General features: G+C 40.1%; 2 protein-coding genes across 3 annotated transcripts in view; both read left to right on the top strand.

The window, feature by feature from the left end:
• The window catches only part of pamr1b (peptidase domain containing associated with muscle regeneration 1b), a 31,737-nt gene extending 28,490 nt beyond the window's left edge, over window positions 1–3,247 (top strand). For both annotated transcript variants that reach the window (XM_066668590.1, XM_066668591.1), the window contains 2 exons: window positions 1,679–2,037; window positions 2,169–3,247. In XM_066668590.1, coding sequence (XP_066524687.1) covers window positions 1,679–2,037; window positions 2,169–2,729 — 920 coding nt within the window. In that variant the 3' untranslated portion in view covers window positions 2,730–3,247. The remainder of the gene's footprint in view (window positions 1–1,678; window positions 2,038–2,168) is intronic.
• A 10,854-nt stretch (window positions 3,248–14,101) lies between these two features.
• slc1a2b (solute carrier family 1 member 2b) overlaps window positions 14,102–27,711 on the top strand; it is a 35,510-nt gene continuing 21,900 nt past the window's right edge. Inside the window, exon 1 of the mRNA XM_066667877.1 lies at window positions 14,102–14,234. The gene's annotated coding sequence lies outside the window, so the exon portion shown is untranslated. The remainder of the gene's footprint in view (window positions 14,235–27,711) is intronic.

Below are 27,711 nucleotides of genomic sequence, written 5' to 3'. Positions count from 1 at the left end.
TTTCTGTAATAAAACTGTTAATACACAGGAAAATAATAACAAAATCCATTTACTGAAAAGCCAGGATTTTTGTAGAAAATGTAATAAAAACTACTACATTGTGATATTTACATTCTCATTTATTCATTCATTCATGAGCCAGCCAAGAAAACATTTCCAGCATCTTTGCTGACTCACTTGATTTGTGTTTTATAAATATAAACAAATTTAGGAATTAATGCCTGAAACACACCCTAGACATGCTGGGACAATGTCAAAATAAGAGTGGAAAAAATGCTAGAATATTAAACATTTCACAATAAGCAAGTGTATATAAAAAGCATAAAAGGATCAGTGAACAAAGGCTCATTCTTTGAAAGCAAAGTGAGTTGTGACACATCACTTTTCAGACAATTCAGACAATCCAGAGAAATCTCAGTCCTTATAGGGCAAGGCCAGGAAGCATTGTTTGTGCATGAACTTAAAACTCACAGATAGCCCTTCATGAGAAACTGCATGCTTCTGTGATAAATATAAACACACAGGCATGGGAGTACTTCAGAAAAATTCTACTTAACAAAGGATGCTACTACATTAAGAAATGCAACTTGAAATGATAAATGGATATGGAGTAATCTCTGCCAAAGATGAAATGGACCATCCAGACTTTTATTGATGAAAAGTACATCAGTCCAGCATAGGATGCACAAGTGTCATGGGTGACCATGTCCATGTGTTTTGTTTTGTTTTTTTTTATTAGCAAGACAATGTCAGGTCCATTCTGCACATGCTACAACAGTGTGTCTATGTAATACATTGACACAGTGGTCCCAATTCTTTTTTCTTAATGTGACACAGATGTGTCCTTTGTGTGGCAGTATAAACAGAACAAATGAATCCAATCATTCTTTTTTGTGCTTTTTCATATGAAATTCATATAATTCTAAATATAGGTCTAATTAAAAACATCCTAAAACACACACACACACACACACATATATATATATTCCCCCCGTATTTCAAATATTAAGCTGGTCAGTGAAAACATTTGGCCCACATCTACAGTTCCCTTATGGCCCACATTTGATGTTGAATGGCGGCGCTGACTCAGGAACACATCAAGCTTATATGGACCAGATATCATGTGTGGTGTGGAACTTTGTCGACATGTGACCAATGTCCAGTCCACTCAGTACATGCCTTTTACCCAAGTACAGCCCTCTCATGACAGTTGGCACACAATTGTCCAAAAGTTGTACAGTGACACAGATTAGTCCCAAATGTATTTGCTATCTAAGAAAAATAGCACTGATCACAGATTATTGTTTTTAATTGCATTTACAAATAAAATCTTCCGAAGATGTTCTCTTCTAAGACAGTATATTGATATTCAAAAAAAAGAACTCATTTAGCACAATGTGGATCTGAGTATGATACTGTATACCTGAGAGAAAACTATGTTCAGTCAAAGCATGATAAACACCCACCTCTCAAATTCCATTCTGGGCAGTCCACATTTATGAGAAAGCCTAAGGTAAAACAACCAATACTGGCACTCCACCTATGGAGGCATGGAGCAAGCTAACTCATTTGCTGGAGTGCTTTTGCATTGTCAGTATCTTTCAATTGCTCTCTCCTCTTTTTCTTACCATATGTCTCTTTCTTTTACTCTGTCTCTCTTTCTATCTTTATATACCAGTGTGTGGTATGCTGCCAAATTTTGACCCACAGCATCCGGTGGACTCTCATTGGCCATGGCTTGCTGCCATCTACCGCTTGTCTAAGCAGAATGGAGCTGGAAATGTAGGAAAGGCTGCTAGTCTAACAGAAGGGCTGGGGAAAGGCTCCGCTCTCCTGGATAAAGAAGACATGGCTACAGAGAGCTGGCAGCTGGTATGTAGTGGAGCTCTGATCAACCAGCGCAGTGTGGCAGTGGCTGCCCATTGTGTGACCGAGCTGGGGAAACTCTACCCGCTAGATACTGCCAAGATCCAAGTGGTACTGGGAAAGGAGTACCGCAGTGACCGGCGAGAGACCAAAAGCCTTCAGCACCTAAGGGTGAGCAATTGTATCAGTTTTATTTCATTTATTTATTTACTTATTTATTTTGTCCTGAATTTTTTTGTACTGGATTCTACTTTTTTTCCTTCCTTGAATTGCTTTTTTTATTTTTATCTCTTCTCTGACAGATATCCTCCATTACTATACACCCTAACTATGACCCCCTTGTACTGGACTCTGACTTGGCTATACTAAAGCTGCTGGACAAAGCTCGTATTGGAGAGCACGTGCTACCAATCTGCCTCCCAAATGTCCAAGATTCTTCAGAGGACTCTCTTCCCATGCAGGCCATGGTTACGGGCTGGTCCCTAACTCCTGATGCCAGGGCTGGAGAAAGCGAGCGGGCTCGTGTGGGCACAGTGATGCTGGGTGATGTGGTCCACTGTGAGCAGCAGTATGCTCATTATGGTGTTCCAATCAGCGTTTCAGAGAACATGCTTTGTGGACGTCAGGGCCCCGGTGCAAGTCCTTCCAATATCTGTCCTGCGGAGACAGGAGGAGTCCTTCTCCTTCCGCCCACTTTGTCTCCTGATCCTGCCTCTCCACTCTTACCAAACCCTGCACAGGAGTGGAAGCTTTTGGGGCTGGTCAGTTTTGGGTATGACTCCTTGGATTGCAACCCAGAACTCTACACAGTCTACACGCACATTGCTAATTTCATTGACTTTTTAGAGGAGAACATGAAGTAGTACATTTTTGTGCAGTCTGGTTCTTCTTTCAATCCCAGTCTAGGCCATACCTCACTTTTCTTTTTCTTTCTGCCCTTATAATCCTTTTTTATAAAGCTTACATAAAGGCAAAACTAACACTGGATTATGCAGTACGCTGCCACGGGAAGGTAGCAGTAATTAGACAGGGCATGAACCCAGATACTATGTGCTGAGCTAGAACTAGCTTCTCCTGACATCTCCTAGCTACATCTTTGGCTTAAATATATAACAAAGAGGTCACAAAACTGATCATAGAAAAGCATAAAAGGGAAACATTTACCAACGCTGACCCTTCCCTCTAACCATGTTTGGGTCCTCAGGTAATCGGTGCTGTAGAATTGACCAGAAACTAAATGATATTTGATGTGTGTCATTTGGTTTTCTGAATGTTTTTAATGTACATAAATTGTAATGTATTATTCTACAATTGTAAACTTGACTGAAAGGATGTATATATTTTAAAAATATACTGTGAGCTTATGTTCTTTAAAATAAAATGGTGGTTGTGTTCTTAAAGATGTTCTTTGGTTTATTACCTTTTAAAAAGGGTGGAAGTAACACAATCTGTTTCCAAGTAAAGCACAGAACTCTTGTAAAGTTGTTTCATTATTAATAAGCCCATATTACACAACGCAAAAACCAGGCTAATAAGACAACTTCCTGTATAGAGCAAAAATATTCCAGCAATTTTACACTTTACTCTAGAAATGAGAGGCAATTAGCAAGACAACCCCTATAACAGAGTGGTTCTGCAGGTGGTGACCACAGACCATTTCTCTGTTCTCATCTTTTTTTTTTGACTGATGTTTTGCTCATTTTTGCATTTTGTCAGTGCTCTCACCCCTAGAGGGAACATAAGGTGGTGTATATATACACAGGGGTTGGACAATGAAACTGAAACACCTGTCATTTTAGTGTGGGAGGTTTCATGGCTAAATTGGACCAGCCCGGTGGCCAATCTTCATTAATTGCACATTACACCAGTAAGAGCAGAGTGTGAAGGTTCAGTTACCAGAGGGTAAGAGCACAGTTTTGCTCAAAATATTGCAATGCACACAACATTATGGGTGACATACTAGAGTTCAAAAGAGGATTTGCTGGTGCATCTGTGACCAAGACAGCAAGTCTTTGTGATGTATCAGGAGCCACGGTATCCAGGGTAATGTCAGCATACCACCAAGAAGGACGAAACACATCCAACAGGATTAACTGTGGACGCAAGAGGAAGCTCTCTGAAAGGGATGTTCAGGTTCTAACCCGGATTGTATCCAAAAAACATAAAACCACGGCTGCCCAAATCACGGCAGAATTAAATGTGCACCTCAACTCTCCTGTTTCCAGCAGAACTGTCCGTCGAGAGCTCCACAGGGTCAATATACACGGCAGGGCTGCTATAGCCACACCTTTGTCACTCATGACAATGCCAAACGTTGGTTTCAATGGTGCAAGGAGCACAAATCTTGGGCTGTGGACAATGTGAAACATGTATTGTTCTCTGATGAGTCCACCTTTACTGTTTTCCCCACGTTCGGGAGAGTTATGATGTGGAGAAGCCCCAAGGAAGCGTACCACCCAGACTGTTGCATGCCCAGAGTGAAGCATGAGGGTGGATCAGTGATGGTTTGGGCTGCAATATCATGGCATTCCCTTGGCCCAATACTTGTGCTGGATGGGCACGTCACTGCTAAGGACTACCGAACCATTCTGGAGGACCATGTGCATCCAATGGTTCAAACATTGTATCCTGAAGGCGGTGCCGTGTATCAAGACGACAATGCACCAATACACACAGCAAGACTGGTGAAAGATTGGTTTGATGAACATGAAAGTGAAGTTGAACATCTCCCATGGCCTGCACAGTCACCTGATCTAAATATTATTGAGCCACTTAGGGGTGTTTCGGAGGAGCGAGTCAGGAAACGTTTTCCTCCACCAGCACCACGTAGTGACCTGGCCACTATACTGCAAGAAGGATGGTTTAAATCCCTCTGACCACTGTGCAGGACTTGTATATGTCATTCCCAAGACGAAATGATGCTGTATTGGCTGCAAAATGAGGCCCTACACCATACTAATAAATTATTGTGGTCTAAAACCAGGTGTGTGTGTGTGTGTATATATATGTATGTGTGTCTGTGTGTAATATAAAGCAGCAGATATGTTTACTTACACTGTGGGATAAGTCAATAACTACAAGCAACACAGAAGCCGCAGCATTTAATTGTATAAAATTGTCCTTAACTGCAAAGTCTGATTTCAAATCAAAACTGAAAAGCTGGAAGCTGTGGATCTGAGACTCAACCACTAGATGTCAGTAATGTTTCACATTTGTATCTGGCTTATTTGGCAAATCTGGAGAAGTTCACATAATATACAAATGCATGCATGCCTGTGCTCTTATTTACATAGTGTAGTACAAAGGGGGCCCTGTGAAGGACTGGTGCCCCCTCCAGGGTGTATTCCCGCCTTGCGCCCGATGATTCCAGGTAGGCTCTGGACCCCCCGCGACCCTAAAAATTGGATAAGCGGTTACAGATAATGGATGGATGGATGGTACAAAGGGGAAAAAATGCATCTTATCTTTGTTGGAAGTTAGTCCAACATGGAATTTTGTTACATTATAAACAAGACTGAACAGTTTACTGCAATTATGTCATATACCAGTATAAGTCATTAGCTTAAAGACTATTATTAAAAATCAACTTAAAATATATTTATCATAGCAATAACAGATCAAATTAAGAAAGAAGAAAAAAGTGAAATAAGATGTTGTGAAATCTTAACAGTTGTACATTCAATGTTCAAAATCACAACCAGATTTTCTTCTTACTATAAAAACAGGCCTTCCTACCTTCTTCCAAATGTTACATAGTGCAGTTCCTGGAATGCTGAACCCAGAAGGTAGCAGAGGCCCTAATCCCATAATACAGGTCAGTGAAGCATCACAATAATTTTGAAGCTGTAATTTTAAGGTAAAATATTTTATAGTAGAGTTCCTTTAATCTAATAATATTTAATCTCTCTTTTTTGTTAGACTCTGTGCAGCATTTATAAACTTTCTTTGGTCAATTAGGGCAGTCTTTCTATTTGTACAAAAAATGACCAACTGTAGTTCAGTAAATGTACTCGCAGATTTAGACAGAAAACCTTTGATTACACAGTGTGATGTGAACATTGGAGCCATTGTTTACTGTCCTGCACGGAACTGTGCAGAGCACCATGGCAAAATACTTTACTCTGACCCTACAAATGCTGTCAAATATGCAACCAGTGGAAGTAAGCTGTTTATTTGGCATCCTGTCACTGTGGTGTATCCAAAAATGGTGTATTCTCTATTTCAGGCTTTCCTTCAATGCTGATGAATGTTGATGAAGTAACGTACAACGATGGACAGCAATGTACTTTTGTCAAAATAGTATGTATTGTGCTTATTTTATTGTACTGCTGTCACAGTAAAATGAATGAGAAAAAATATGTGCTAGCTGGCAAGCTACTTGTAATGTATTTTGCATATGGCTCAGGGGCTAAACACGGAGTGTGTTAGAATTTCTCCTGTTCTGTGTTTTGGTTTTGTGTTTATTTCCCCTTGTTTCATTCCACACCTGCGTGCTTGTGTTTGTCATGTGACCAAGCTCACAGGTGATCCGATTATGTTGCGTTTCACTTACTTCTTCATTTCACCGTCTTAGCATTGTTCTGTTATTATTCATTCATTCATTATCTGTAACCACTTATCCAGTTCAGGGTCGCGGTGGGTCCAGAGCCTACCTGGAATCTTTGGGTGCAAGGCGGGAATACATCCTGGAGGGGGCGCCAGTCCTTCACAGGGCAACACAGACACACACACATTCACTCACACACTCACACCTACGGACACTTTTGAGTCGCCCAATGTGTGTTTTTGGACTGAGGCAGGAAACCGGAGCACCTGGAGGAAACCCACGCGGACACAGGGAGAACACACCAACTCCTCACAGACAGTCACCCGGAGCGGGAATCAAACCCACAACCTCCAGGCCTCTGGAGCTGTGTGACTGCGACACTACCTGCTGCACCACTGTGCCGCCCTGTTCTGTTATTATCCTGCCTCAATTTAGTGTTTCTTAATTTCATACATTTCAGCATTTGCTTTCACATCCTTATTTAGCTGGGGTCTTTACGTTCTTTACGTTATCTTACAGTCTTTTAATTATTATTATTATTATTACTTATTATTATTGGTTCAGTAAAAAGATATTTACATTTCTGCTTGTAAAAATAATGCTACATTTCCCAAAAACCAAAACTACATTAAAGGGGGTGTCTACTATTTTGGGAAAATGCTATTCTTTATGTTTTGTTTACATTCAGATGTTCCATGTCATTTAAGGTGGAACAGTAGTTTTAAGTGAAAAAAAAAACTGTATTTTGTGGCTGAAGTTTAACTTGTCTATAAATATTTATTCAAATGTATATTACAACAGAATCTCATTTCTAATTCGAGTTGTTTAGTTTTGTAACTAGTAACTAGTTTTGCAGAGCAGTTAAACACCTCCTGAATTTGGAGATATTTCCATCTTAAGCGAAATATAGCAAAAATATGTCAATATTACCCACCTATGGAGCAGGAGTAGAGCAATATCCTCATCTCAGCTCATGCTTTTCAACTTCGGGAGTCTCTCCATGGTCTCAATACCTCCAGATGCCTTTTCTCTGCCACTTTGACACTTTTTTTCCAGCCATTTATTGACAATGGGGCTTTGTAAACACACTAGACTTGAGCAGGTTTTGAGCATGTAAACAGTCTGGAGATCTATCAAGTTGTGAGGAAAGAGCCTCAGAATTGTATAAAAATTGTTTATTTTGTAAAATGTAAAGGTAGGAACACACCCTGGAAGGGGTGCCAGTCCTTCACTGGGTGACACAGACAAATTCACATCTATGGACACTTCTGAGTCTACACTCCTCCTACCCACATGTGTTTTTGGACTGTGTGAGGAAACCCGAGCACCCAGAGGAAACCCACGCAGACACGGGGAGAACACACCAACTCCTCACAAACAGTCACCCGGAGTCAGCCTCGAACCTACTAGCTCTCAGAGCTGTGTGACTGTGACACTGCCTGCTGCACCACCATGCCGCCTGATTATTAAACAAGCAACATTTTCTGAATATTTCCTTTTGTTCGTCTACAGAAAAATCACCAGAGTAATTGTTTGGATGATGGGAATACTGCTGTCTGCAGAGTGAAGTGGCTGTTAGAGATTTTCAGTGCCATACTCCCAATTACCTGATGCATCTCCCATAGTATAGTGGTGCAGCAGGTAGTGTTGCAGTCACACCGTTCCAGGGACCTGGAGGTTGTGGGTTCAACTCCTGCTCTGGGTGACTGTTTGTGAGGAGTTTGGTGTGTTCTCCCTGTGTCTGTGTGGGTTTTCTCAGTCCTTTTTTTCTCCCACAGTCCAAAAACACATGTTAGTAGGTGGATTGGCATCTCAAAAGTGTCCCTAGGTGTGTGAGTGAATGTGTGTATTGCCCTGTGAAGGACTGGTGCTCCCTCCAGGGTGTTCCCACCTTGTGTCTAGTGTCCACGGCAACCCTGAACTGGATAAGCGGTTACAGACAATAAATGAATGATCTACAATGACCTGAATAAATGAGATCCCACATCTCACATTCACTCTCTCTCTCTCTCTCTCTCTCTCTCTCTCTCTCTCTCTCACACACACACACACACACACACACACACATACAAACACACACATATATACATATACCTCAAATTCTGGTGGTGAAGGATTAGCTTCAAATGAAGTGAACACTCTCCGGAAAGATGCCCACAGAGATGAAAAGCTCTTACCGTAAAATGACGGTGTGTGTGTGTGTGTGTATACATATAAATGCACTAGGGATGGGGCCCTTTTCCACTTCACTTCTCTGAGGCTCACACATTTCCCCCAAAGAGCACACAAAAGGTGACGTATAATTCTTAGCATTTGTCCAAGCATGTCCATGCACTATTTAATATGCAGGCAAAGTCCTCATGGGCATTTGGATTGAGAGATTTTCCCATCAGTCTTCACTAAAAGGCTTGTGCGGAAGATGTGCTGTTGGAGGAAATTTCACTTGAGGGCCCACATCCCCCACAAGAGCCACGTTTATGAATAGGCTCTTGTTGTGGCTCTTCTTTTATTTTACTAGAAATTGTACAGAATTGTTAAACTTCCCAGAGCAAGTGAGAAAGGATTTTTCCTGTGCAGTTGGAACACAGCTTCTTCTCATGCTCCTTTAGCTCATAGGGCATCACCAGTAATTGGGCAGAAGCTAACTTCTCAAACACCTGATTGGTTGAGAACTAGCAGTTGACCTTGTCGCTTACAGAGAGTAAGAGTGCTGGGAATAGGAACTTAAGCACTATAGGATTCTCTCGAGTGAAACGAGCCATTGTTCACCTAGATACAACACAAGCATGAACTATGTTATCTGAACCACTAATGAGAGATTGCAAACATAGCACAGTCACAAATAGCATATATACATATGCATAAAAGAGAGGAAAGGACACTCCAAGTTACTTCAGAGAGTGAATTTGCGTATTAACAAATTAGTTGGAACCAAGCATCAAACCAATCAGTTACAACCAGGAGCAAACCAACTGTGTGGAAAGCTTTATTGTGTCACTATATGAGGGGGAGGGTCACATTTCGCTAGTCTGCCGTTTCCAGGGAAACCTTATTAGCATTTTTTTTTACCTTCCAGCCTCTCTTGTGCTCACTTCCTTTCATTATGCAATCACACAGCAATGGATAGCTTATGGCACTTAAAGAAAGGCCTAATTTTCATCCTGAGAAGCTTTGGAACATAGAGGTTGCTGCTGTTTTAAACAACAATTTATCATGTGTAAATATGATAACCAGTACTAATAAAAAATCCTTCTTGCTACTTATTGTATTCAACAATTATTCCATTAGCAGTGATTTAATACATTTGCACTTCATTGTCATCCAAAGGTAAAATGTGCATTTCCACTAGACTGTGTATGTTTTCACTATGTGTGCATGGGAGTGTATGTGAGTGTAGGGCTTGCTGATGGGGACTTAATGGATGAGCAGACCAACAGCGTGATTTATAGAGCACCTTATATTTGCTTGCTACATGCCATGAAAGCAAATAATAGATTGCAAGGTTAGTTGCATCAACTGAATCTGATTTTTTAAAAAAAGCACCAAATCTCATGACTATCATGTTCTGCTTATAGATTTATAGCGTGCATGCTGTCAAAAATATTTTTCTTTACACCTGTTTGTTTTCACTGCAGTAGTAATTTGATACTGAACATACAGTTAATGAGAGTGTTAAGAAAAATGCCTCTTTCATAACATGCAATTACAACCTGAACTGCTCTAATCTAAATTCATTATATGTGCACATCCTATGCCCTAATGAGGGCCCATTAGGACAGGTTCTTATTTTTCCTCTTTTGCTTTCTGAACCTTGAGGTGATGGCTCAATTTCTGAACCTCATGCCCTTCCCCCATAGCTTCAGTGCTACTCCCAAGAGAGGCCTTGGGCTCTGTTACTTTATTAGGCTTTGACACATTTGGAGCGGAGCCCCAGTCTTCCAGATTACCCCTCAAAGACCAGCAGCAGAGGAAATGACCCTCGACTCATTACGCCATAGCCAAGACCCCTTATATTACCACCAGAATCTGCCTCTCTCTCTCACTCACACTGGGGAATTGTATCTTAGGAGTGATAATAAAGGAGAACATTGGTCAATAAGTCAAAGGGAGAGCATGCTAAGCCTCATCGATTCACCAAGCAAGTGTGATTGGCCTTTAATTCACACCAGGAAGCTCTGATAACTCTGCTGTGCCAGAGTAGTTCCTAAATCAAATCTGTTCTTACAAGTCAGTTCAATTACACTTAATTTCTTTTAAAGTAGTATTTGCTCTCTCATAAAGCAATATATATATATATATTTATATAAAGATGGGGCTTTATATATATAATGTGCATAGTTCTGCTAACAGAATGGTTGTTGTTGTTGATATGTAATTTCTGACGTGGAGCATACTTAGTCATTGTGGAGAGTTGCGCAAATATTTTAAACCTATATTTTATGAGCTGGGAATGTAGCCTTTAATAACTGCAATCTAAGCTAGAATCCAAATGAGCAGTTCCCCTATCGTCAGAGGATATTCAGTGGCAGTTCACATCCTAGAGTCTACAAGAGTGTGGAGCATATGGCAAAGAGCAGATTTCAGAGAGCTTTTACACACTCAGAAGAAAAGGTATGGTAGAGGTACAATATTGGTCACTGTAGTGCTAATGCCACCGCAACGTGTGCATACTATTTCCACTACATATATGTCAGAATCTTAATTTTTCATTTCTTGATCTAGATCCATACTCCACTACATCACTAAAAGTACAAACTTTGTAAATATACCTTTAAAGGTACAACAGTGTTTAAAGTCCTGTTGTGTTCCCTAAAAGTACATTACATTCTCTTCTCTAGAAGGAGAGGTGAATATTTGTAAGTTTTCATTACAGAACTGTGTCAAATAAAAAAAAATCATAAGTCCTGGAGATGAAATGGACAATTTTAATATCTACAATTACAAATGGTACAATTACGTACCCTTGAGGGTACCACCACAGTGACAAATATTCTGACAGTGTATACACAGCCTGAGATTACATCTAGCTGGGTAATGTACTGTATTGTGGGCTTGAAATCACTTTTAATATCTAATATATAAAATATCAATGGGCAATTATAGGCTAAAAAGCTGAAAGGAAGGATGAAATGTATGCTTCTCTTCTTAGATTCTTACACAGAGTTCTAGTGTCTAGTACACCAATGCTGCAAACACTAAGGGAATTCAAAACAAACCTCTATAAACTTTGAGTCTGCAGTCACTATTAGTAATCAGTAGATGAATCACCTCTATCTCATGAAGGTGTAATAAATCTGAATGTGATTCAAAGAGGTTGGTAAAACATGAAGATACAGGTGCATCTCATAAAATTAAAATATCACCAAAAATGTAATTTATTTCAGCAATTTAATTCAAGGAGTGAAACACATATATTATATAGATTTATTATAAACAGAGTGATCTTGTTCAAGTGTTTATTTATTTTAATGATGATGATTATGGTTTACAGCCAATGAAAACCCAAAAGTCATTATCTCAGAAAACTAGAAAAGTCAACACAAAACAACTGGAAAGGTTTCCTAAACATTTAAAATGGTCTCTTAGTCTGGTTAGGCTAAATTAGGCTACACAATTGTGCTGTATCCAAGCATATTAATGGAAAGTTGAGTGGAAGGAAAAAGGTTCACAAGCAACAGGGATAACCGCAGCATTGAAAGGATAGTCAACAAAAGACCATTCAAAAGTTTGGAGGAGATTCACTGAAAGTGGACTGCTGCTGGAGTCAGTGCTTCAAGAGCCACCACACACAGACGTATCCAGGACATGGGCTACAGCTGTCGCATTCCTTGTGTCTAGCCACTCATGACCCAGGGACAAAGCCAGAAGCGTCTTTCCTGGGCCAAGGAGAAAAAGAACTAGACTGTTGTTCAGTGTCCAAAGTCTTGTTTTTAGAAGAAAGTAAAATTTGCATTTCATTTGGAAATCCAGGTCCCAGAGTGAAATTTCCACAATCGGTGATGGTTTGTGTTGGTCCACTGTGTTACATCAAGTCCAAAGTCAGCACAGCCGTCTACCAGGAAATTGTCCACACTGCCAAAAGTACCAATACCTGGTTTAATAACCACAGTTTCACTGTGCTTGATTGGTGAGCAAACTCGCCTGACCTAATCCCCATAGAGAATCTATGAGGTATTGTCAAGAGGAAGATGAGAGACAACAGACCCAACAATGCAGACGAGCTGAACGCCACTATCAAAGCAACCTGGGATTCATAACACCTCAGCAGTACCACAGGCTGATCACCTCCATGTCATGCCACATTGATGTAGTAATTCATGCAAAAGGAGCCCTGACGAAGTATTGAGTGCATATACTGTACATACTTTTCAGCAGGCCAACACTTCTGTATTAAAATCATTTTTAAATTGGTCTTATATAATATTAACATTTTCTGAGATAATGACTTTTGGGTTTTCATTGGCTGTAAGCCATAATCATCAACATTAAAAGAAATAAACACTTGGACTAGACCACTCTAGATCTACATGGATGTATATGACAAACCAATGCATCATTACATTTGTATAGGAAGTCTGTAGAGTGGCCCAACTTCACCTAAATGTTGTGCATTTCCAGGTTTACAATAAATGTACATTCTAAATTAAATCTTTATTAATGGTTCCATAAACCTGCATTCTCTTTGTCACCATTGCATTGATCTGCCATCAAGCCAGCGAGGATGGTTGAATTAATTTTGGTGTGAGAATCTATAATTGAATCTAGTCCCCATGATGTAATAGAATGAGACCTGACATGCTGGCACACTGCTCCTTCTACTGATGGCAAATGGCCATTTTCAGCTTGGTCTTTAATGTTTTTGTGGTTTCTTGGAAAAAACTAATACCAAATGCAATCTGAGTTTATGTGTTCCAAAAAAGAGAAAGTGTATTATCACTACTTATTAATGCATAGTCTACAATTTGAGCAGTCTGTATGTTTTTAAAGAATTCTGCTGACCGTGTGGCATGTCGTGTGCACTAACAATTGTTGGGGTTTTTCAGTTTTCTTATGACATTTTTAAAGGCAAATACATTATGTGAACTGTTATGTAAATAGGACATAAGATGAACGGTTGTGTATCAGAATGAGTTCACATGAAATATCCATTCTATAAGAATATGACGACTTTAGCTCCAAAACACATTCAAATATATGTCAAAAATACGAATGATGGAAGGTTTTGGAACAAAACTTTTCATAATATTCCTTGTATAAAATGTACAATAGAACACGTTTATCCAAGACATTAATTCAGTTATGCACTGTGGTGGATTTCAACTTTTTGAGTTGCCCCTGCTTGACCCACAGAGAGAGGGGACAGATTAAAGCATATACATACCATAAAGACATAATAATGCCTATAAATATATTTTGAATTTGAGAGATTAAAGGAGGAGTAAACGTGAGAAAATGGTGAAGAGAGAGACAGGGAAAGACTGTGTGTTTGTGTGTGTGTGTGCGTGAGACAGAGAGAGAGAGAGAGAGAGAGAGAGAGAGAGAGATTATAAAAGTGATCTGGAGCGCACTGGAGGGCTGAGGGCTGGTCTTCACTGACACAGGGAGAGAGAAAGAGAGAGAGAAAGAGAGGAGGGAGTTACTCCTCAGAGCAGCAGTGTGTTCTGCTGAGTGAGCGCTGCTCCGCGGATTTTACCTCAGCACAACAGGCAGAGAAGACAGGGAAGGGCCCGTCTGCTCTCAGTGTCTCCACACGTGGATGCGAGAGATCACCAAATACCAGCAAACTTGAGTTCTCCGGTCTTTTCCCAGGTTCAGTACAAAGGTGAGTCCCTCTTTCTGTTTACATGAACACACCGGTCACTGAGACGACTGGCGGCACAACACCCAGCGCACCTACAGCATACTTACAGTGACTGAGCTACATAAAATGTCAAAAAAAAAAAAAAAAAATTCTCTCTCTCTCTCTCTTTAGTATATATATATACTAGATGTAAAACTACTGTATGCACTTAATATTAAAAAATAACTACAATGAGTTCATAGTAACTTTTTGGTGATTGTAAGTGCCACGGGACACTGGTCTCGACCGTCCATCTAAGAATCCCTGTAAACCATAACATTTCTGTGCAAATGTCTGTAAATAGGTGTTTATGTCGTTTAGCTTCTCTTTTTTTCTTTTTACCTGTTCATATAGCTGGTGTTTCTGTGAGTTTAAGACTGTAAAATGCCCGAGATGATAAGTGAAGCGTGAACAGTGACCGTTAAGTAGCGTGGGCGCGCCACAAATGGAGAGATAGATAAATAGAGAGAGAGAGAGAGAGAGAGAGAGAGAGAGAGTGAGTAGTTACTAAGCTACCTGCACGAGACCCTGATATAACGTACCTATAGGCCTAGTAATAAAACAAATTCTAAAATATTTGGTCTTAATATTTGGTGTACCTGTAATTAGCCGCGTCATACCTGAGCGCCGTTTTTAGTTTAAAACAGAGAGCAGCAGGATCCTATTTGTTACATACTGCACTCGTTTGCCTGTTCATTTATGATGAGTGTAGCGCACTGTGTAGGTAGTAGGGGGCCGTTTGAGACGGAGCCAAACTCCTCAGAGATGTTTCTGTCACCTGTCTATAGTCTAGTTGCCCAACTCTAGTCCTTTTCAAAGAAAGACGCTTCATTAACAGTCGTGGCGGTAAAACGTCGATTAACCTGGTTATTATTATTATTTAAATGAATGAGTGTATGATTTAGTAACTGAATTTTTGCAATAAAGCACAAAATCGCGTAGGGAGCAGTGTGGTGTATAGATACGTAACCTGAGAGCTGTGTTTATTCCCTGGGTCGATTTGGGGTATGGATTGATTTCAAATAAGCCTCAAGACATACATTTTTATTTATATTTTCATTAAACATATATATGGTTACAAATATACGTTTTCTGTGTATGTGAACTTTACCTGTGTGTAATCTATGTAAGCATGTATGAACAGATGGATAGATAGGCATTGTTTACATATAAAATAGTCCCACTCTCAAATGTTTCCACTTTTACTGAAATATCCTCCTGAAAAGCAGCCATATCTTTACTCCTAGATCTCGTTTCCGAGTCACATGGTATATTAATAAATACCCTCCACTTCTTCATAGTAGAGAGTTTATTAAATAAATTGCCTGAAAGGATCTGTTGTGCTCTTGGCAGTTCCTGCAGGAGGTGTGAGCCCCTGGTAAATTCTGCCCTCTGGCTCCTGTTTGATGGAATGCTTGCTGTATGTGATAGTGACAGAAATATGAAAAAGAGGTGGAGTATCCATGCACATAATCAATTCTGCCATGTGCCTAGAGGCCCTGCTCATAAACATGCATTACATTCCTTACACCACAAAATGGGTTGTGGTTATTTATGGCTTTGTGTAAATGATCAACTCCCCAAAGAGCGTGTGTGTTTGCTCCTTGCTTGTTTGTGTGCGTTTTCATTATAGTGCTTGTAGACAATTGCATTTTCTCATCACACTGTCCATAGCGCATCAGTGTGCTTGTAAACATGCAGACGTTGCTTTCTGTGTGTGTGTAAGTTTGCATGACATCACATTTTCATAACTAAGTTGTCTTTGTAAAGGCATTGTCACAGATTTCTGTTTGTGTGTGATTGGTTAATTATGTTAATGGCTGAGAACACCTTGGGCAATCATTGACAATGCAAATCAGTTTCTTGGAAGGAATAAGTCATTCGCATGATCCAACAAACATTAATTATAGTCAGTCTTTGACAGTATCAAGGACTTACTGACCCGGTTTAATATATTTCCAGATTTACAGCCATATCATCTCCACGATATGTTTCATTTTAATATTGATTTATTTTTCATATCACCCAGGTCTATGTGCTTATTTCTGCTTAATACATACATTTTAAAATATTATAGAGTATTATACCAGTGACTATTGAGAAACATGCATTTCTCCTCTTTGCTGAGCTAATGAAAGAGAACCATAAGAGTAATTTATTAAACAGTTAAAAAAGACCTCTTTCTTTCTTGTGTTTGCATATGTATAAGATGCATGCACAGGGGGCAGGGACAGAAGCAATGGTGTTGTTTTTTTTTTCACTAATGAAAGTGGAGCGTGCCAAAAACATGTTGTTTTTCTACATAAGTATAGGTCTGTTACTTTAATTAGCATGTATGTCACTCAGAGTGACCCGAGTGTGGATTTGGGGCACATTTTGCATGAAATCCTTGTTTTGAATGTGGGGGTGTACAATTTGAACAAAGGTAAAGCCATGAACAGTACATGAGACAATAAAGAGCAGTTGAGATAAGCAGATGAGGCTTGTTTGTGAGGGGGTGTTAACACATTCTGAGTCACTGATTGATATACTGTGTGAAGAAAAATATCTCCCTGGCGGCGTGTGTTTTTTTTATGTAGATACATGGTAATGTATAGTGGTTTAATTGCTTTAGAATTAACTGGACAATGAATGGCCACACATTAAATACGGCTTTACTTGTATTATGTCTGGGATCACAAAGGATAAAAAGGATTTTTTTATAGTGAATGTATCTAGACAGAAAAAACGACACAGCAATGCTCTGCTTTGAAAGCATTCATTGCATTGGAATGATCTGGTTCCATAAAATTAGACGTATCAGATGAACATTTTATACAGAACAGAATATTTGGGCTTTTGCTACATCTTGAGATCAGATGTCATCCCAGGCTTCCCTTTTCATTGAGCAGCAAAACGGCATAAACTGGATGCAAAAGGCCCTGCTGGTGTGCTGGCAGAAGTGTACAGGCGAGAGCATTTGAGATGCAGAGAACAGTGGGCTATCCATTAGGTCTGTCTTTGCAGGAGAGTGGGGAGAAAGAGAGCGAGAAATGATGAGAGACAGTGGAGCTCTGTTTGTGAAGGGAGCTGCGGGGGTTTTGGGATGGGGTGATGAAGAACGAGGGGAGGGGGCGGACAGGCAATGGATTGTGGCAGTGCCCAGTGCTTTGGGGCATCTAAACCTGGCAAAGCACCTCTTATGAAGCCTTAAGTGTGGCTCACTGATTAAAGAAGTGGAGATGGAGGTTTTTAGACTTATAATGAGGATATTAGTGATGCACGGTTGAGGGAATACAAATTCAGAGTGAATGCCACCGATGATCTATTTGTGTACATATCTTTCAGTGTTAATGCTGATGCTAATACAAGCAGATTTATAAAGCATTATTGGCACCAAGACAGCAGTCCTGAGATATGTAAAATTAATTTCTGTGTGGTTACACATTCAGAAAACAAGAAACATGGTCCTATTATAGCACAGTAAAAGCACACTGAAAAAACGTCACCTGAATATTCTACTTCAGCACATAAATAAATAAATAAATAATAAAGATAGACATATATATCATCAGTACTGATCAAATATAAACATCAGCTTAACACCATCATACAGTGTGTTCTTCACATATGTCTGCTGCCAAAATTGATTCAGATACGACTGCACTTTCCTACAGATTACAGCTAAAGGGATGTGGATTAACAGTAAAAAAGAACGTGAAAGAACAAACATAATGAAACATAGACTGGGAATAAGTAAATACAAATCGAATGGAGTGTTTTAAAGTAGAAAACCATGAAAAGTTTGTGTGTGTGTGTGTGTGTTTAAGTCCATTCAGCCTATTCAGGGTCTGTGGACAGGCTGGCATTGGGCGGCATCTACTGTAGCGCTTGAGTAATCCTCCTGGGAACATGCAAGCGCTGCCAAAGTGCCATCCAACTCTTTTTTTTTTCTCCAGCCCTCTTCCTCTCTCTCCTGTTCATCACTCCTCCCTGTCTCTGTCCATCTGTTTTGGTCTATATCTCTCCTTCTGTCCTCCCTCAATCATGTGCCTCTGCTGCATGTGTGGACTTCAAATAAATTGGAAGACAGTGGAAGGGTTAGTCACTTGCTCTTTCCGCTGTCATCCCCTCGCTGTCTGAAGTGCTAAAGTTTGAGCGAGTGCGTTCCCATGAGCAGCATTTAACAAAGGAAGTCAGCATGCAGAACACACACATAGCTCTGGGAGAACTTCAGGGTGGCTCTCTGATACATCTGTGTCTCTAAGATCCAGCTTGTGTTCATTAGCCTACCTGTTACTTTATACAGCCTCACTGTTTACAGCAATTCAGAATAGCTGCACATAGTGCTGACACTTATCTTTATATGGGAACATTTGAGAGGGCAATTATAGGTACAGAAAAACCAAGAAAGAAGAGAGAAAAGGATGAATATGGACAGAAAGGGAGTGAACAAAACAGAAAGAAAGAGCAAGAGAGAAAGAAAGAAGATCAACAGGAAAAAAGAAATGATTTGAACGAGGCAATGAATATGAGTAGGAAGAGTGAGAGGAATATAAGGAGACACTAACTGAGATTATATTTTTATTTACTAAATCAGACCTATGAATTGGCTCATCCTATCTCTAAAGATTTTTATTTTAGATATTTCAATAATTCAAGACGTAGAAGGATGTGATATATCTGACAGTAGTTGTCTGAAGTAGTCAGACGTGTCTTTATGAGACTTCAGTGTGAAAGCTTGAATAATACATTAAACATATTTTGGACAAAGAGCAGAATTCATACGATGAACTTTTTCAGATATAGGTCCCAAGAAGGACTCTTTGGTGTTTTGCCATTTTAGTTACTCAATGAAAACTGTACTGTGTTGGAAGATAGTTTGTTCAGTGAAGGAATGACCGAACCTTACTGAAAGGTTTCAAACAAGGGTAAAGACTATTGAATGTAGTTTATTCTCTTATCTGTTCTCTTTGCACTTTGCAGTAACTCTGGACTGTTCCTCTGTGGTAGAACAAGAGGCATAATTTAAGATGTTTCCTGGCGTTCTGTGCACTTAGTGATGTGATCAGAGACATTACACACCGTACTGAAGCAGTGATTTAAGTCAAGAACAGCACCAAACGTGCCAAATACTACTTAATGAATGTGCTGTCTTTTATGTCATTGTTTTATGGGTGTGATTTTCTACAATAGCACTGATGGTAGTGATGTTTTGGTTGGATGGTTTATGTCCAAAGATTATGCACACTCTGACACACAGCTGTCTCTGAGGAATACACCAATTTTCCTCCTTTGTAATTCATATGCAGCTATAATAATAAATATCTGTATTGAACATGGCAGAGACCTTCTAAACCACCCAGGGTTCCTTTGGCACTGGCCTGTCCCAAATTAAGGTCAGCACAGTGGAGACACAATTGGAGGGAGAAGGCGGGGGGGTCTTCTTTTCTGTTCTTTTTTCTTGGCAAAAATCATACAGTCAACAAACCCTCATTGTTGTTAAAGTGCTTTAGAAATTCTTACATCAAAATGGAAGAGCTCTTCTGAACAGTAAGATATAATATGCAATCTGTCATATTTAGGGAGATGGTCACATGACCACAAGCAGTGTCAACCACTCAAGACACATTAAGGAGATTTTATGATAATGACCGGCTCCATAGAACTAGCAGTACAATTGTATATACTCTTTATATACGCTAAACATTCTTGGCAAAGAAACAAATTTGGATGGCTTTACCAAATTCTATTTCTGGTTTCATTTAGACACTCAAGGGTATGAAATGCATTCTCAAGACACATATATTTTAAAGAGCTGTTCATTTGTCCAATCAGATTTTACCGTATCAATTAGCTATTCTGACATGTGACTTAACATGCACCCAACACATTTTACAGGTTTCTTTTTACAATCTAGCACTCATGGTCTACACGTTTGGAAAGCGTCCCTAAAATCCAAACCTCTACTGAAAGTCCATTATGCCCATGGGTTTTGAATGGTGCTTTTGGAATAGCGGTTCAAGAGTTAAGAGATCACTCTTTTCTCACCTCAGACTCCTCTCAATACCTATAGACAAACCTCAGCACCTCTCTGCATCTTTCTTCTCTTTTCTTTCCTCTGTCCTCTCTCCTTCTTCTTCTAATTTTTAGTTAAAGTCTCTAATGGGCTTTTGAGGAAGCTTTGTGTGTGTCTTTGTGCCAGGGCCGGGGATTGTGGGGCATTAATTCCACTCTTGAGTATGTAAATAGCCAAAGCTGTGGGAGCGGAGGGCCGAGCTGCCACTTACTCACTTAATCTCGGAGAGCTTCATCACTTTTACGCACTCTTAACGGGCACGCATGAGAAGCCCAGTGCCACACACACAATGGCAGCTCCCTGAGGGGGGCACCAAGGCTCACTATGTCCATCGCCTTCTTCTTCCGGAGGGCCCCAAGTCCTCCTCCTCTGCCTGCGCTTCACCCATCCCTTCCCAGCAACCCCTGCCTGAGCTGCGGAGGCACGCATACACACACACACACACACACACAGGACCGTCTCTGTTTACCTCCGGCCACGGCCAGCGGAACACTAAACAATCCCCTTCACTGCCTGTTTGTCAGGCCTGCTTTTGAAAGGCAGAACAGAGAGAAAGACGAGGAAACAATTAAAAACCCCTCCTGAACCTTTGCGCTAACAGTTTCCCAGCGCAGGGAGCCTGTGAACGGGCGCTGAGCCCTCTAAACTGCCCCATTATTCCACTGCACTTGGCGTGTTCCAAGAGCGGCTCGCCTCAATGGGCATCCCAACACAGTGGACTTTTTGTGGGGAACTTGGCTCACTACACACTGCACTGGTTAATTAGGAATTGCATTCATTTATCTATCTATCCATCCATCTGTCTGTCCACCTACCTATGGCCTCTCTTGCAGGCTCCATAGCTACGCTACGATATTTGTTTCAGCATGGCATTCTCCACATGGTATGTGTTGTCAGAGGAGGCGGGGATCAGATGTTTATATTTGTGAACTTTCAGGGGGCCCAGCTGTAATTTAAATCATGCAGGGAACCATAATTCATAGTTGTTGTTTAAATTGAAATGAAGTAATAACACATTATGCCAAAGTCATTATAGTTTACAAGATTTAATACCTACACAATAACAATTACTATTAAATGTGATTAAAACTGTTATATGGAGCAGTGCCATTGAAGAACCATATTTGTTTCACTTTTTAACTCTTATTTCTTTGTTCCTTAAAGATGTATTTTTATAAACAAAAGGTGTGAATATTATTTTCATGTCAACAGATAATCCAAGAATGAACGGTCCCATTTTAAACAACAATTATCAGCTCCCAGTCCCCAGAGTATGCACAGAATAGAGAGTATTCACCTATAATTCCTCATGCCTCAGGTGTGTTGAACGACAAAAACTGTGACTTTCAGAACAATGGTTCTAGAACCACACGTGCAAGTCAAAAATCATTAAGCAACTTTTTTTGTTTGTGATCAATTATTTGAAATAAAAATCTCAAACATCAATATACCACCTATCCCAATGTAGGCTTTGATCTTTGAGAGATCATAGCATACAATAGTATTACTATTCCTATTACTTTTACTGCAGATTGCTATTCATTCTTATTCACACTTCAAACACGTGAGAGCTGCAGGCCTCTAGGCAGACATATCTCATTCATTTCCACTATAAAGGCAGCGTGTGTGTGGTTTCATATCTTCTTGAGTGTAAAATCTGTTCTTGTTTCATCTGGAGAGTTTCATTTTAATGTTTTTGTTCTGGCACTGTTGCTGTACACCGCGGAGATGGTTAGAAAGTTCAGAGAGCAGAGCTCTAGCAGGTTTATGTGCACTTTATTATAAAATAAAACTGACAGTCTGCATGATACAAATAACTTAACCGAATAGAATTGCATGGATGCCTAGTTAAACATAAAAGCATGCCCCTGTGCTGCCTCTCCCCCATGGCATTGAGATCAATTTGTTAAAAAAATATTTCCTTCGTTTTAGAAAGAACACAGTGAATACTTTTTAAAGGAAAACACAACTCCAGAGAGGTCTCAGTAAATAAGGATTGACTTAACATATCTAAGATTCATATTTGCTTTTATATCAGAGTATCGGAAACTCTCAAACCCCATAATAAATAGCAGGCATGAATTCTTTCAAACTGAAACCTGTCACACACTCAGAACACCCTCCTGTGTGTTCTATGAGATTTCAGTTTTATATTTTATTCATATGGATGTAAGGAAGTATAGCTATTGCATAATAAAATGAAAGCAGAAGTATTCTCTGTTGCTTATTACATATTTTACTATGTTGTAGTTATGAAATCAGCACAAAGACAAAGATTAGGGCTAACTGAAGACGAAGAGTAACCCCTTGTTCTAGCTCTAAAGAATAGTTCCATGTTTATTTACACTGCTCTGGCCCTCAGTTTTTTTGTAGCAGTTATTGTGAAACTGAACCCTGTTCAGTGAACATTCAAGAGACTGACTCTCTAATGCTGAATTTTGAAATGGGAGAGTAAGAAAACATGTCTCCCTCATTCCTGTAGACTCCTTGGCATTGATCACACTGGACAGTGCTCGACTTAAACCAGGCTTTGGTGTTCAGTGCCAGTTCTGCAGAATAACCACATTACATTTTATGAATAATAAATACGAATAATAAATTGGTTGGCACTGTGGGGTAACATAACAAGCATCATCACTGAGAAGTGCTCAGTGTGTTCTATCCCCCCCCGCCGCCCTCCTTCACAAAAAGAAAACAAAAACATTTTGGGAGTTGGACTAGTTTGTGAACTTGTCCTCAGGTGTGAGGGGCTGGGTTAATGTGTGATGCCCTGTCCATGGTGTGTTCTTTCTTTGTACCCAATGATTCTGGGTTGGCTCCACACCCAGACCATTTACCCTGATCAGAATTAATCAGTTATTATATATATATTCTTATTTCATATTGATATTACTAATTTATCACTCAAAGACGCAGTCTGTAACTAAAAAATGTCTCCCAGCAGAAGTTAAATCTCACTTGGTATTCTTCAAATTACCAATGAATTTTATCCAAATTGACATGGTCCTTAGAACATTTTCCACCTGGTTGATCAGGCTTTGTTCTGTGGGATCTGCTGTCTTTAGTAAAGCACACACAGAGGGCAGGGGCAGTGGGCAAACCGTGACCTCTTTTGCCCAGATTGATGTGTGCAGCTGGTAAAAGAATGTCTGTTTTGTTGGTGCCTAATTTTTACATTTTATGGTGTTCCATGTAAAAGGTGCACATTCCGATCTCAATACTGGATTGGCTAATTTTAAATAGCTACTGGAACTTAATTTAAACCGAGACATGTTTGGTGAAGTCAGACAAGTGTGAAGGAAGCTGATGAATAATTGCCTTATAAAATAAATAACCCAGTATACTTCATATTTATATTAGTCCTATATGACAGTTTAATTATTTCTCCAGTGCTGGTTCTGTGCTGTGTGGGTTTATATATGTGTGTAAGTGTAGGTGTGTGTGATTTTTTTTTTCCTAGTGATTCCCCATTTTCAATCCTCCCAGCTGTCTTGACACTTTCACTCTCCTCCTGTTTCTGTGTCTGTCTTCCTCTCTGAGCCGCTGTGTTCTTTTCTCCGTATGGGTGAGCAGTGGAGCAGGTGGCAGGGGGAGTGGGCCGGTCCAGGCTGAATTAATGAGATCCTCAGGGGGGTTGAGATGAGCCGATCAAACGCAGCTCACCACCAAAAGCAGTCTTTAAAGAGACATGCTGACGCTAACGATAGGCCCAAAGCCCAGTCTAGCAAAGCTGTCATACATAAGCCATATTTCTCTTCCTGTCTCTGCCAGCTCCAGTGCGCTTGGGGAAGACCAGAGACAGGGGGAGATTCCAATTTCCTTGAAGCTCTTGTTAATCAATACAGGGTTGTGTATGAAATCCCCAAAAGGCATCAAATTGCGAAGAGGCTTTATGGTCATTAAACCCTGCGTGTCTACAGTTACAGCAGGAAAGGAGTATGGTCATGTTTAGGTAGAATAATAGAGACTGTGCCTAATTAACTGTATAGACAGTTTCATTCCTTTACTGCCAGGAGACTGCCCGTGTTTTTAAGCCATTTACTGAAACAGTTAAGGCTGGGCCACACTGTATTAATTTAAGACTGTTACATTTACATTTGCACACATAGTTTATCACTAGAACAAAAAAAAAACATGAGAGTGTGTGTGAAGCGGGAAGAAGAAGTGAGAAAGAAGTGGGTGAGGAGAGAGTAAAGAGAGAATAAGTGTAGAAACAGACTGGAGATAGACAAGGGAGAAAGGACAAATACGGAAGGACTTCCCATCCTCCATCCCCAAGGACCTATCTTTTGATTGCCCACTCCTTTACTATTTACGAGATGAATGAGTGTCATCCAGTGTGGCCTGGCTACCACTCCTCACATAATGGCTCTGTTAACACTTAATTGTAGAGGAGCTGGTCACAACTGAAAGCTCTGTGCCTACAGTGGCATCACGATTTCCCATAATTCCTTAATCACCACCTCATTACAGCAGGAATGAGGTCAACACAGACAAAAGTGAATCGCTCCGCTCATGCTGATGGAGTTACATGTAAGAATCAGTCAGGCGTTTTTTTTTTGTTTTTTTCGCAGACCCTGCTGCTCCCAGTGAAAACTTGTAAATAAACAATGACCACTGATGATCTTATTCCATTATTATTCATCTATGTGACTGTTTGGGGGGAGGGGAGGGCGGCCAGTCACTATTCAAAGAGCATGAAAATCATGTTGTTTTTCACCAATTAAAGATCAGTGATTGTATACCTCTATAGTAATATTCAGTTTCACTGTTTTCAAATCATCAATATATAAAGTATATTATTTAAACATGTAATAAAATATGATAAGGACAGAATTACAGCAGAAAGATTTAAGCGTGAGTAGGTATAGACTAATGGTGTTTTTCCACTGCATAGAACCTAAACGACTCTACACGACTCGGCACGGCTCTTTTGCTTTTCCACTGGCCAAACCTGGTCCCTAGAACCAGGCAGGTTTACAGTCCCACCTCCCCCGGGGTTCCAACCGTGCCGTTTAGGTACTAAATGGTGACGTGTAAACCCTGCAGAGCGCTGATTGGCCAGAGACCAATCAACATGAAATGCAGAGCTCATTTAAATCCAGCACACACTCGCTGCTTGTAAAATCTCTTAAGTTACAGCAGCTTTCACATTTATTTCTAATCGGACTCACAACAGCAGCTCGTAACTTCACCTCAAGGTGTTTTGAAGAGGTTTATAAGCTCCTTGGGTCGGTGGCCGACAAAAATTTTGAGTGAAAGCCGTGCAACAAGTAAAACTGATCTGTGAGAACTGAGTGCAGAGCCGTGTTCAGTCCAAAAAACAAAAACAACACGCGAATACATGACGAGTAAACAGCGCCTAACTTTTCCGCTGCCGTTGTTGTGGTTTTCAAAGCCAGTGATTCCTGTCAGAGACAGGGTTTTGCAACATCACCGGGTCCATTTCACAGGGGAGCCCTGCCAGTGGAAAAGTGACATGTGTACTAGTAGTAGGTTAATGTTAAATATTTTCAGATTTTAAACAGCTACAATTTTAAACAGTTACAGATGTCTTCTTTTATCATATAAAAATGATTCTATTCATATATCACTCAGGTTACATTAACTAATATTTCAGAGCTAAAACGGCTAGTGCCAGTCATCTTATGAAGCATTCATTCATTCATTCATTATCTGTAACCGCTTATCCAATTCAGGGTCACGGTGGGTCCAGAGCCTACCTGGAATCACTGGGCACAAGGCAGGAATACACCCTGGAGGGGGCGCCAGTCCTTCACAGGGCACCACACATTCACTCACACACACCTACAGACACTTTTGAGTCACCAATCCACCTACCAACCTGTGTTTTTGGACTGTGGGAGGAAACCGGAGCACCCGGAGGAAACCCACGCGGACACGAGGAGAACACACCAACTCTTCACAGACAGTCACCCGGAGCGGGAATCGAACCCACAACCTCCAGGTCCCTGGAGCTGTGTGACTGCGACACTACCTGCTGCACCACCGTGCCACCCTCTTATGAAGCAGTGCATGTGAAATAAAATTAATATTTTGTGTATTTATTTATTTATTTATGTTTGGACATTATTACTGTAGCCTGTAGTGCATTGCGTCATACTGACTCTCCATTAGCAGGTGAGTAAGTCCTTACAGTGATGTTTCTACTAACTGTGCAGCCAATCATTGCCGTTACTACTCTCATTAAGCAGACAAACAAAAACACCAAAGCAAAAATATGATTCTGTGCATGTGTGTGCTTAGTTAAGTATGTGTGTATCCTGCAATGATAATTTGACCTTTGTTTGAACATGCAGATTGTGAATGGCCTCTGGCTCGGATGTCAGACTCTGTGTGTCTATGTGTGTGTCCTGCAGCGTGGACTGGGTAGGATTTTTTTTTTTCCCAGATTTTGATGAGAGACATTCTGCAGACTAATAATGTCAGCACAGAAATATCTGCATGACTTCATCCTGACTTACAACCTGTTTTAATGCATAATATTAAGCATTAGCTGCAAATGGTGCAGCGATGTGAGAGGAAGAAAGAATTTAAAAGTTCATATCTGTCAGCAGTGTACTTCTGACCTCAGTGTGCCAGAGCTCTACAGCGTTGGTAAGAGAAAATGACAAGTTCTTAATGTTCATTGCTTTAATATACACATATAATTAACAACCCTTCATTTAAGAACATGAGACATAAACAGAGAACCAATGTGTTACTAGGCTGATCATTTCAGATCTTTATAGTTAGTGTTTAAATACAGAGATCAAAGAAAACAAAATCATATGTTTAGATGTTCAGTAAATTTTACCTATGCATTCCATTTTTTAATTAACTGTCTATTTAATTGTACACTGGTGTACTGAAAATTCATTTGTGATGATTCAACATTTTCCGATTACACATACCATGCCTCTGTCTTTTTTAGATTTTAACAGCAAAGCCCCTAAAAATGTGGGCCAATAATATAATGTGTTGTAATGAATATATAAATCTGTTGGTAGTTTTTGTAGTTGAGTATTCTTTCCACATTTGCTGGCCAATGTCCAAAACCTTGGATTTGTGAGTGCGAAGCCCAAAGGGACACCTCGTATCCGGAGTGCTGGACAACGGCCAACCTGTTGGTCCTCTATCAGCATGGCAATGCCCAGGCCAAAAGGATGAGCCCCTTTACAGGGCACTGGGAAGTCTATACCCAGTGTAAAATGTCTTGCACATGCTGCACATGCCAGGTCACTTTAAGCAGGCACTCATAGAATTTTACATATGACCACTGTTTTAACAATACTTTTTCTAAAATTGTTGATTTATAGGAAAATTCATTATATAAAATTCATTTTGGGACTTAAAAAAATCAAATGGAAAATGACAGTATATTATTTTTAGATTATATTT

This window comes from Hoplias malabaricus, chromosome 4, assembly GCF_029633855.1.
Source record: "Hoplias malabaricus isolate fHopMal1 chromosome 4, fHopMal1.hap1, whole genome shotgun sequence".
NCBI lineage: Eukaryota > Metazoa > Chordata > Actinopteri > Characiformes > Erythrinidae > Hoplias > Hoplias malabaricus.
Note: the sequence above shows the minus strand (reverse complement) of the source record. Positions and strands in the feature narration are given on the sequence as shown.